This window comes from Rhinolophus ferrumequinum, chromosome 12 (genome assembly GCF_004115265.2).
Source record: "Rhinolophus ferrumequinum isolate MPI-CBG mRhiFer1 chromosome 12, mRhiFer1_v1.p, whole genome shotgun sequence".
In the NCBI taxonomy this organism is placed as follows: Eukaryota; Metazoa; Chordata; class Mammalia; order Chiroptera; family Rhinolophidae; genus Rhinolophus; species Rhinolophus ferrumequinum.
Window position 1 is genome coordinate 76,207,425 of NC_046295.1, and position 12,070 is coordinate 76,219,494.

Here is a 12,070-nt window from a genome sequence, read left to right on the forward strand (position 1 = left end):
TCAGAGAAGGAACAGCAGCAAAGGAGAATTAAAGCACCTGTATTATGAGCCAGGCCTCTCTGGTCAGAGCTGGTTGAAGCAAGTGATAGGCTCGTAGCACGAGGGGGCCTCCTACACCCCCACGCTTGATCTGTGTCTTGGGCCCTTACCTTCCTCTGGCCAGCAGCAGTGTCCAGGAACGTGCAGGCGAGGTGGGCACATTTAGGGGTGCATGTGGGAGTCAGAGAAAGCCGAGCCCAGGCAGGGCCCTGTTCGCCTCATGGATTTCACAGCAGCAGTGGGGAGAGCACAGGTGGGCCTTGAACAGGTGTGTGACCTCTGGCACTCAGTGATGCTCCTAATGGATGTGGCCCAGTCGTTACCAGTCAGACCGGTTAAGTCCTCTGCCCTTGGCAGGGATTCGGAGGGAGGGAGGGATCCCCTGGTCCTTACAGTAAAGTCGTCCTGTCTCCATCGTTTGTCCACCAGACACTACATGTTCGGCCTTCGGCCCACATGTCACGGGCGGGAAATGCCTGAACCTCAGTAACCCAGAGCTGCAACTCACATGATGGTTCCCTTGGGAAATGGCGAGCCCCTGGTTTTAGGCCTGGTTGTTGGGATTGTGTGTGTCGGGGGGTGGGGTGTGAGGGGGTAGAATCCCTTTAAATTTCTTTAAACTTTTTATTCTGAAATAATTTTAGACTGTTAGAAAAGTTGCAAAATAATACAGAACATTCATATATACCCTCCACCCAGGTTCCACATGAACAGCTTACATGACCATAGTACAGTTTTCAAATTAGCACAGGTAAATACCATGAACTAAACTGTCCACCCATTTCAGATGTCACCAGTGTCCTGCTAATGTTTTCATCCTGTTCCAGGATTCAGTGCAGGATCCCTGCCTGCATTTACTTGTTGATGAGTTTCCTCCCGTCTGTGACAGTTCCCCAGTCTGTCCAGAAGGTCACATCAGATCCTCATTGGATGATATGTATGGTCTGGTTTTGTGCTTCTGCTTCACACACCTGCCGAGTAAAAGCGTCTCATCCGAGAGAGCTCACCGAGCCCCTGGGTATTGTTAGGTGCCAGGCTGGCTGGCACCCCTGTGGAAAGCAGATTCTCCCGCCTCCCTGGGGCTGCCCTCCTCCGGGGTGGCCTGAGTGGTGGCCACCCTTCTCCTTTGTCCGGGGCGGGGGGCTGCTAACACCGTCCTACCCTGGCCCCCTGCTCCGAGACTTGCTTTGTCACATGTCCTCTCTCTCTTGCCTTTTTAATATTTTGCCGTCCACTAACTCCTTAGTCTGAGCCTGAGAAGACGCTCAGGCTGCCCAGAAAACGCCAGCCTCCATCTCCTGCCTACATTTCTTGCCTTCCCTTTTCTGCCCCACCTGGCACTGGGGGAACCAAGAATGTCCCTTTGCAGGTTGGCCTTTCCCTGACACGGCGCTGAGGGCACTCTTGCCAGCAGGTCCCAGGGCTGTCCTCGGCTCCGTCCTCAGTGGTTCTGCGTTGTTTTCTGCCCTTGGCAGAGCTCTTTCTCCTCTTCCACTGCCCGTGTCTGTATAATGAGGTCACTGCCCAGGGTACACGTCGTTCTCTTATCATCCAAGGTAGTTTTCTCACTTGCTTCTGGAGGAAGATCCAGGATGCAGCCTGTTTTTCTGCAGATGGGATGCTCTACATACAGGAAAATTCACCCTTTTTAGTGTAAATCTTGTGAGGTTTTGGTTTGTGTTTTAACAGGCTCACTCTGTTTGTGTCAAGAATAAACCATGAGGAGGCAGGCGTGAGCCGGGAGGCTGCCGCTGGCTGCCCGGGGTGGGAACAGCAGCCGCTCTTCCGCCTCCAGATGACACTGCCTGCTTCTGTGCAGACCACATGCTCCCCAGACTTTCAGGTGAAGCAGGGGACTGACTGAGTGAGGGGCTGTGCAGTCGGGGACAGCGAGTGGGACAGCGAATCCCTGGTCTGTTTCCCAGGATCCTTGAGTCAAAAGGGCAGCTTCACTGCCCAGGCTTCCCAGATGGACGGGCACCCACCAGGATGCCCAGGGCTGTGGTGGGTGTCTGGCATGTCCTGGGTACATCACTCTCACTTCTTCACTTTCCCTTTTCACCCCCATTTCTCAAAGCTCCCTTCAAGCCCTCCCCTAGACCTCCCATTTTCCTGATGGAAAAAAATCTGCCTCCCCTTCTGACGGAAGAATCAGGTCTTACGCACCAACTAGTGGCTGCAGGTGAGGATCTGTCTCCTCCATCTATTTCCACAGCTTTGTTTTGGAAGGAAAGAACCTTTGGTTTCAAGAGTGATTATTTATGCACGCGTAGGGGATGGGGTAGCTCTAGCCAGCCTCTTCATAGAGGGTTTAAAATAAAACTATTCTGCCAGCCAGAGGATTAGTTTTCCTTTGAGAACCCTCTCCCGGTTTTAAGAGAAATGCATATTCTTCATTCATGTTCCTCCCTCTGCCTTAACTTCACATTGGTTTCTGTAGTCTTGTGCTAAGACCCACCCCAGGGAGGGTGAAGGAGGTGGTGTAGTCACAGCTGTCATTCACGGGGGCACTGGCCAGCCGCTTGTGATGTACCTCATCCTGTGAATCCCTTCCACACTGCGAGGGAGGTACCGCGATTCTCCCCATTATACAGATGAGGAAGGTGAGACTTGGCCAGGTCCAGCAACATGCCAAGGGCACAAAGTAAGTGATAGGTGAGAATTCAAGTCCTGATTTATCTGTTCGCTAAGCCGCAGAGGAGCCTGGCCCCTGCCTCAGAGGCTGTGCTGTAGCCGCCCTGCTCTGAGCTTTACCAGGCCTGCGATCACGGGTCGTGCTCCTCGGGGGAGCAGGGTGTCGAACTATAGGCTGATGTGAGGCCTCCCCAAGCCCTGCTGTGCTCGGGGCGCCGTCCGTCTGTAGACCGAAGAGTAGGTGCTGTAAATATGTCTCACCATTTTCCCAGTGGCTGTAGATACTGCTGTGACTTTTAAACCACAAATTCATTTCAAAATGTTGGTGATTTATCATAGCTTTTGTTATTAAGGGTTTTCTCTTAATCAGCAGATGTCAAAAAGAGAACTAAATTATTTTTAGTGTTGTAAAGGAAGGTATCTAAAATGCGTTTTTATGTATTTATCTGTTTGTGTATCTCCTCACTTCTATATGCGGACGTGCACATAAATGCTGCCCCATGTTATGTGGACCGTGTAACCTCGGGCCTGGGACTAGGGGCTGTGCAGAGGAGTCTTTCCTTTTTTATTTTGTTTCTTTTTACTCACTGTTTATCATTTTCCCATGTGCGTGTATTACTTTTACATGAAAAGTTCAGGAAGTCCTCCTACCTGACTGGAAAGGTGAGGCACCCAGGCCGGACTTGAGATTTCCGAGGACGAGATGGGCCTGTTCCTCTCTGCTTCCCTGGCTGCAGCACACCGTGTGTGGGCCGGGGTCGGGGTGCGGGAGGGGGCGCTGGGTCAGTGCCTGTCACGTGACCCCGTGGATTGCTGCCTGAGTGTGCCTGCCCTGCTTCAGCTCCATAAATGCAGGTGCTTCCCTTTCCCAAGAAGAGACTGTCTTCCTGGCCCTTTTCTCCAGGTTTGCTCAGGTTCTCAAGTTTTACCCTTTTTTCATGGTGTCTGCAGACCCTTGGTCTCTAACGCCAGCCCTCCCCCCCTGCGCGCTGCTTCCCTCCATGTGGACACTGCTGCCTCCTCAGCCATCCAGCCCTCCCCGCTTGTTATCGCCCCCTCCCTCAGTGAGAGGTGAGATGTTGGATGTGGAACATCTGGCAGGGGGGTTTGAGAGGAGTGGGTGAGGATGGCGGTGAGCCCTACAGCGAGTGACGGCACTGTGCTTACGTGGGCAGGCCTCTTTGAAAGCCGCCAGACACTGCTGCTTGCCAGGAAAAGAGGTTTGGCTAGTGCGGAGAGGGTCAGGAGGAGGCAGAGATAACACCGTGCCAGCCCGCGGAGCGGGGCCTTCCTTGAGCGACGGGCAGGTGGTCCATCCCAAGAGTGATGGTTACCCTGGGGGGTACCTTTTGCGATACTGTGTAAATCTGACAGCCTGTGTCTGTGGTTGTGTGTGTGTATGTGTGTGTGTGTGTGTGCGCACTTATTGTTCCTGAAGTGGACCTAAAATTGGTGGAGGGGTTGTAGGCAGAAACCCTCTTTGTTTTCCTGTCTGTCTTTGTCGTAATGTCTGTTCAAGACCCAGGAAGGTGAGACAAGCTTTGACCACGTCTGTTGAGAGCAGCTCCCCCCACGTTGAGAAAGCAGGCTCTGAAATGGGGCTCGGAGTCCATTTTTATACTTGCCTGAAACATTTGGAAGAGATCACTCTCTTGTAATTGAACATTCCTGGATGTGTGTATTTTCTTTGAAACAACCTCTTTAAACTTAGGAAAAAGTAGTTATTCTGCCTTTTCAACAGTGGTCAGCACCAGACTGTCTGATGTTATTTTCTTGGTTTCCTGAACTTGAAACACTGAAGCAGAATTCTGAGTTTGGAAGGGAACCAACTTTGCATATGGGTTTTCCTTCCCCTGGTCAGGAGCCCGCACACAGCAGACCAGATTCTGTCATACAGAAACGAGACGTGGGATTGTTCTGTGGTTCTCACACAAGGGCCACGTTCCTGCGAAGTTACATCATGAGAATCGCTTTTTCTTCTGCAGTGTTTTGGTTTTCAGGGAGGCATTAGCAGCATGAGATTGTGTGTGTGTGTGTGTGTGTGTGTGTGTGTGTGTGTGTGTGTGTGTTGAGAGAGGCAGGCAGGGGGGGAAAGGTAGGGTTTTGGTGCGTACAGATAATTATGGCCAAACTAAAACGTCTGGTGCTCTTACCTTTAGGCCAGGCTGCCTCCCCGTGTGGCAGAGGACACAGTCAATGCAGGTGGGTCAGTGTTTCCTCATCTGGAAAAGGGTTTTTTAAATGCTTGTAAATCTTTAGCCAGAGCCAAAACCAAGTGTCTAACGGATTGTCAGGATGACAGTAGTGATCAGAAAGCACGTGAGCTCCTTGAGGCCCCGAGGGCTGGCACAGCGTGCAGGGCTTGAGAAGAGTGTCACCAAGTTTGCTGGACAGAGGAGGGAGTGGCCAGGAGGCACCGTGCCGCTGCTGTGGCTGCGGCGTCAGGGCCACCTGTTCAAACAAACTCCATGCCTGCCGCGTGCTGCTGTGTCCCCTGAAATTTAGCGTTTCTCTCAGTTGCTCATGCCTGGGTAGTCGGGGAGGGACACGGCGCTAGGGACAAATGAGAAAGGAAACCGCTCCCTTATGCTCCTGGCACACTGGCATCTCGGGTGGCCTTTGACGTCTTCGCGCTGCCGCACGTGCTCAGACGGCCCTCCCTGTTCTCTGCCCGCCCTTTCCTTGGAACACCCCCACGCATCCTTTAAGACCTAGTTCAATGGCTCTTCTCAGTGATGTCGTCTTTGGCCCCAAGGTGAACCTATGGTCTGTTACAGCACACGTGCTGTGAGTATCCCCGTACTGGGTTTTCTCCCCCACTGCCCTGCAGCACCCTGGAGGGCAGGGCTGTGTCATCTTCGACTCTGCAGAACTGCTGCTCCAGCAGCAGTCCCAGTGGATGTGTGTTGAGGGAGCGAATGAATGAACTGCTGAGCTGCATGTCGCTGGTGGGCCACCATCTACCCAGTGGTAACAGCCCCACACTTAGAAGTCCTCCCCATTTACCTCTCCCCTCGCCTGCAGTCCATCAGAAGCCCTGTCTGTTTCCCTACCTGCCGCTGCCAAATGCATCCATCTGCGCTGTGGCCAGCAGTCCAGGCCGTTGCCGTCTCATGTCCCCCTGGCTTCACCGCTCCTGGCTTGGGCTCTCCAATCCAGTTCGCACAGTAGCCACACGATCGTCAGAAACAGATCAGATCGTGTCACTCCTCGGCTCAGAAGCCTCTAGTGACTCCACACAAAACCCAACTCCCCACCATGGCCTGCAGGGCCCTTCGTGCTCGGGCGCCAGCCTGTCTGTCCCCTGCCTTCCTCTGCCTCAGCGCCAGCTCGACCACCGGCCTCCGTCACAGAGCTTCGAAGCTCATTTGCGTCTCAGGGCCTTTGCACTTACCGTGCCCTCCGCGAAGAACATCGCCCTGGTTACTATGGCCGACTCCTTCCTTCCTTCCTCAGGTTGCCGCTCAAATGTCCTGGCTTCAGGCAGCCCTTCCCAACCCTCCTGGCAAATACCATTGTCCACCCTGTTTTATTTCTTCAGGACAGTTTTCATTATCTGAAGTTATCTTCTTTGTTCACGTGTATTTTCTGACTCCTGCCTGGAATATGAATTCTGTGGGGAGAGGGCCTGCTTATTTCATGTCCTCAGTGCGTGGAACGGGGTTCTTGACCGTGCGTCTCTGAGTTTGCATGGGAGAAAAATGACATCTTTATCTTCACAACCTTCTAACTGAAATTTAGCATTTCTCTCAGTTACTCATGTAGACAATGAATCACGGTAATATTAACAGTACCGTGTATTTTGTCACAGAAATCACAGGTATTTTCATATCACATAATAACTGGACATCTCAGAATGTCTATGCTCATAACTACTTTGAAATTATGGTAGTTATTAGATCTGCCAATAGATCTGGTTATTGAATGCAATAATAAATATGCATATTCCCTTACATGAAGAAATACATGTATTACTACATTACAAATTGTTTTTGAAATAATTGAATGACTGTATTTTAATATAATTGGTTGCGTGAGTAATCCTGTGTAATTGATTTCCTGTGTAATTATATTTTATGCATTTAAAAACATTGCTGTGAGAAGGGGCCTAGATGCCTCACCAGACTGCCAGACAGGTCCAAGGCACAACAGCGGTTAGGAACTCCTCGCTAGAACCGTGCCTACGTGATGCAGGAGTTCCGTGAATGAGTGGATGAGTGAGTGATGAGTGGATAAACGAATGATGGTGTGTATCTTTCCCTGCTCAGATGAGCCCCTGTGTTTTCAGGGTCAGGTTTCTGGTGGTTTGGCATGAACTTGGAATTTAGGAACTAGCCTTGGTCAAGGTCTTTTGGAAATCTTAACTACCTGACACTGAAAACGAGGCATTTGTTCCAGAGCCCTGGTCGTGGGAACCTTTCCAGGCCCACTGCTCTCCTTTTCTTTCAGACATGGCTGTCTCTTTAGCTTCCTCTGTGCGTCTGCTTCCTCCCCACTCTGACCAGACGGTCCCTGCACCGAGCGGGAGTCGGCCCGCCTCCACTCCCGAGGGTGCCTGTGCCTCGGTTTGGCTGACCAGCAGACTGGTGTCTCAGGGTCCTGAGTTCCAGGAGAATCATGGCCACTCTGGTCCAATCAGTCTGGCCTGGGAGGCTCAGCCCCCATCTTTAGGGAAGGGGTTCTCAGGGAGGGGCCTGGGCCAGGCTGACCCACTCGATGGGAGTCTGGTGTCTGAGGAGGAGTTGGGGCTTGGCCAGGCCTCAGGGACTGAAGGTGGATGGGTGAGGGCTTCTCTGGGCCCTGGAAAGGATGTTCCATTCTGCTTGGTTCTGTGTTTTTCTTAGAATGTGAAATATCACTTGTATGAGAACCACTGCCCATAAATTAGGCTGTTTTTGTCAGTGGCGAGACGTGCAGGAGTCAGATCGGAAACAATTGCACTGTCCTTCTAGCTTAGGCTGCCCATAGGAAGCATAACGGGTGTACAGATAGCCCAGATCAGGCTGACACTTGATTCTATTCCATCTGCCTCCAGACCGTCTTTCCCAGTGACCTGTGGGCTTCACCTTGCTCTCTGGGATTGATTTTCTCATGGGCACCCCAGATCCAGCATGTCCCCAGTTAAATTCAGATTTCCCTACACATCTACACCATCTCTGTTTCTTTCCTTGGTGGACACGCCGTCCTTCTGGTACCTCAAACTAGAAGCCGCTCATCCTCAGCTTCTTCTCCCTGACCCCTGTCTGTGTCTCCGTCTGTCTCCTCTCTGAATTCGCTGCTGCAACCTTAGCTCAGAGGACCCCACTCCTCTCTTGCCTGGATAATTGTTGGCTTCCCGACTGGTACCTTTCCTGCCCCCGCTCCTCCCCCATTGCATCGCCCCTACTCTCCTGGTCACTTTCCTGCTAGCAGGCTGGTGTGGCTCCAGTTCTGTGATGTTTAGTGATGTGACAAATTCTCTATTAGAGTTGTGTACACACTGGCATGAGAGCCGGTGGTTTTGCTTTGGGTGATCCAGGCACGATAACCAGACGAAATGGCATTTGAGCAGGGTCTTGAATGATGGGATCGGGGGACAGCATGAGCAAAGGCAGCAAAGCCGGGTTACATTCCCTCTCTATGCCCTACATTCCTCACGTGTGACGTGGGTCTTACAGTGGGACCTGCCTGAGGCCCGCTGTGAGCCTTCCATGAGTGAAGGTGTGTGAGGCACGCGGCCCGTGATGAGCACGACTGTGAGCTCTTGTCCACATCGTTACTGGTGTGCGGGGAAACGCGGTAGTTTGTCTTCTTCATCTGCCTTCATTGTAAAACTAGGGTCGTGAACCCCGGTCCCTGTGAGGCCCAGGCACGTACCAAAATGGTGGCACAGGCCCGTGGGCAGCCGCTCTCAGCCCGGCCGATAGTCGTCGTGCAGGAATGTGGGCTCAGCACTGCCAGGTATTTCTATTTTCAAGGAAAGTCAGAAATCCAGAATTCTGTTTGAAACCTTTCAATTTTTAAACATTGGTGATTCATTTAAAAAAATATTAAGACCTGTGTAAGCCCAACAGCTATACCTGTGGGCCGTACTGAGCCCGAAGGCCGCCGACTTAGAGCCTGTCTTTCCAGGTCTCCTCTGGGCTCACTGCTCTGCTCGCACTGCTCGCCCCCAGGGGTGGGAACAAGCTGGCTCAGAAGGCTGGTCTGATGAGTCCCTTTGCCTTGCAGGACTTCTCCAGACAGGTTATGTCACCGACAGAGGCTGCCCTGAAGCTCCCTGTGGCCCGGAGACTATGTACAAGAGGAATGGTCTGATGGCTAGCGTGTTGGTCACCTCTGCCACTCCACAGGTACAGGGGACAGTGGGCGGGGCCCCTTTCAGCTGACCCTGGCCCCAGCTGCGTCGTGGCACGCAAGGCCGCGGGCTCCATGAATACCACCCTTCTTAGCACTCCCGAGGCCCCTGGCCACGCCAGGTGTGAGATTTGGGAGGCAGTCAGCCCTGAGGATCAGTGTGTTTTCTGAAGTTGTTCAAAGAAAAACAAATACCAGCCCAGTCCAGTCAGAGCAAGTGCCACATTCCATTTTGGTGGCAAGAAGAGATCAGACCTTTCCCAAGAAAAGCCGCCGCTGATTATAAATAAGTCACACATTCCGGAATGAAGTCAGACAGAAGTGAGTCCAACTGGCCCTGTGTTCTTATTTACCTTGCTCACTAGGAAATGGCCATAAGGACCGGTGGTCTGAGAGTGACCTGGGCTAGGGCCCCTGCCCTGGGGGTTTGGAGCTCGCTTTCCAGGTTCAGTCACGGAGCAGAGGCTTGGGGAGGAGTGGGTGTCATCTGAGCCCCAGGGACGCCACATGTCCAATGCCTGGCTCCTGTGACAAACTGGCAGCGCTCAGTGGTCTGAGCTCACAAGGCCCCATAGTCGAGCTGGGCTTTGAAATGATCTTGTGTAATCAGCTAGAAATTCACAGGAACTAATTCATTTCTTATAAAACTTTCAAAAGATTCCTCATTTTGATCTCTGGTTCTGAAAGCAAACTTGTGGGTACCTTTTAAAATTTCCTGATGGCGCCAATATAGGTTTAAATAAAGTTACTGCATCACCACCGCCACCAGCACCGAATGTATTTGGGACAGCTTTTGATTAAATAAGGCCCCTTGTATGAGTGTGTTTGGGGCAGAGGCAAAGGGTGTTACAGGAAAGTTACAAAACCTGAAATCCTAGGAATGGACTCTGGTTGGTAACAAGAGGAATCAGACTTCTGTTTCTGTTTACAGTTTGCATCCATCTAGAGCACACACACACACACACACACACACACACACACGTGCGCGCAGATACTATGTATATGTACATGTATGTATATACACATGTACACGTATATGTGCATCCAGAACATGGTAGTTACTCGGTAAATATTTGTTGAGTGAATGAATGAATGAATGAATGAATGCATGCATGTATAATCGAAGTGCTCAATACATTTTGGTGACTGAATGACCCCCTGACACACACACACACCCAGAGTTAGTGCTGACTGTATACCAGGCACTGTTTGGCATGTTCCCCAGGCACCACCCACTTAGTGCTCACAGAACCCATCAGCTGTGGACTGTAGTTCACCCCCAGGTTAGAGGTGAGGACAGTAAGGCAGCGAGAGGTGAATAAACCGGCTTCAAATCGCAAGCTGGTCAGCGGTGGGTGGGGATTCAAAGCCAGGCCTCCGTGACTCTCGAGCTGTGCCCCTAACCGTGGTGATACTCCACTGCCCTGTCACCTGCCTTCGCCTGCCTCCTGGATGGAGGTGTGGAAGTGCGGAGTGATTTCTAGGTGTCATCTGCTCAGGGTCTGTGTGTGAGGCTGAGGGGTAGAATAGACTGCCGGTTCCAGAGGCACGCAGGGTTAGTCTTCATTGCTTGGCAAAGTTTAACGTGGATTCTCCTCAGTGGAGACTGTCGCATCACCCATGGGACGGCAACTTTTACAATAGCCACCCGTGCGCCCACCCAGGCCCCTCGAATCGGCATCTCCCATGATGGTGGGGGTTCTGCCACTTGCTTTGGGAGCTTCATTGTTTATAACCCACACTGCAACCCTGGGTAGTGGGTTCCAATGGCGCCATTTTACAGACAGTGACTGAGACCCAGTTACCAGGCGACAAGTAACTCGCCTGAGGTCAGGTAGCGGCTGGTGTGGAGCTGGCGCATTGGCCAGATCCGTCTGACTTCAGCGCTTTTAACCCCCACAATGTGCTGCTGCTTACGATCGTCTGAGAGTGTTTGGTAGAGTAAGGAGAGTCCTTTGTAAAACCTTTAAATGGCACAGGCCTATTGAGATCTATAGGTTCAAGGTTCCGCTCCTCCTTTTAACCTCACATTTTCAGTTGTTGACTGTTGGTTTCCCTCACTGGCCTAAAAACACTCTAGTTTCCAGTAAGATTGCAAAGTTTTTCCAGATATAGCCATTTTGGAAAAAGTGAAATAAAGAGGAATTAATAAAAGCATATTCTCTAAATCCCAGTCCAAGTTGTTGAGTTTAATGGAAACCACAAAATCCCTCGTCGTGGATCGAGACAAATGAAACCGTTTGTGAACGGGGCACAGTCTTGGGGTAGTAAGCGTGACTGATTCCCCAAAGTAGAATTTGATGAAATTCAATAAAATTGAAGAGCAGGTATGTTCAGCCTTCTGGGATCCCCACAGTGTTGGGTTTTCCTGAAACCGGCCACGCTTGGGGAGTTTTAACTTGCTTTTTTACGGGAGACCCTTTCTTTGCTTGCGGGACTCAGTGTTCTTAGTAACAGGCTCCGCTAACTATAACTGTCACGCCCGCCTCCCAGTGCCACTTGGTTGCCTCTCAACTCATCAGCTAACTGACTTTGAATTCCAAGTGGCCCGTGCATGAGATAGGTCTTGAGAGCCAGTGTAACTTAACATTTCGTGGAATAATTTCCTGCAGTGACTTCAAATTACAGGAAAAAAAGAGGTGAAACCAGGTAATGTTTAAAAGAGGCAACAAAACAGGTGAGCTCCGCAGGCCTCCTGAGACGTGGAGGCCAGTTCTCCCCGAAGGAAGAGGGGGCTATATTTTTGGCCCCACCACCACACAGCCAGCTGGAAGCAGGTGGGGTACAGTGATGGAGGGGATGCTTTCTGGGATCAGCAAGCTACACAGCGAGGTTCGCTCTGGCTCTTCCGTTTCCTAGGGGGAGTGACATTGCCTCTCCTCCCTTAGCTGTAAAGTGGGAATAGTAATCGTGTGTGCTCAGAGCCTTGGTAAGAGAATTAAAGAAGATGATGCCTGTGAAATGCCTAGCGCTGTCTGAGCAGTAGGAGTGTTTGTCACTCTCGCCTCCTCAGCGGTGAGGTGTGGGAGTCCATCACCCTGGAGTCAGCCCGACACTCAGG

The 12,070-nt window shown here is 51.5% G+C and overlaps 1 protein-coding gene across 12 annotated transcripts in view; it reads left to right on the top strand.

The window, feature by feature from the left end:
• The window catches only part of RALGPS1 (Ral GEF with PH domain and SH3 binding motif 1), a 249,656-nt gene that overhangs the window by 28,910 nt on the left and 208,676 nt on the right, over positions 1–12,070 (top strand). For 11 of the 12 annotated variants that reach the window (XM_033122561.1, XM_033122562.1, XM_033122559.1 and 8 more), the window contains one exon: positions 8,884–9,005. In XM_033122561.1, the coding sequence (XP_032978452.1) occupies positions 8,949–9,005 (57 nt within the window). In that variant the 5' untranslated portion in view covers positions 8,884–8,948. Of the gene's footprint in view, positions 1–1,800; positions 1,883–8,883; positions 9,006–12,070 lie in introns of those variants that run through there. The other variant, XM_033122558.1, reaches the window with a different exon arrangement.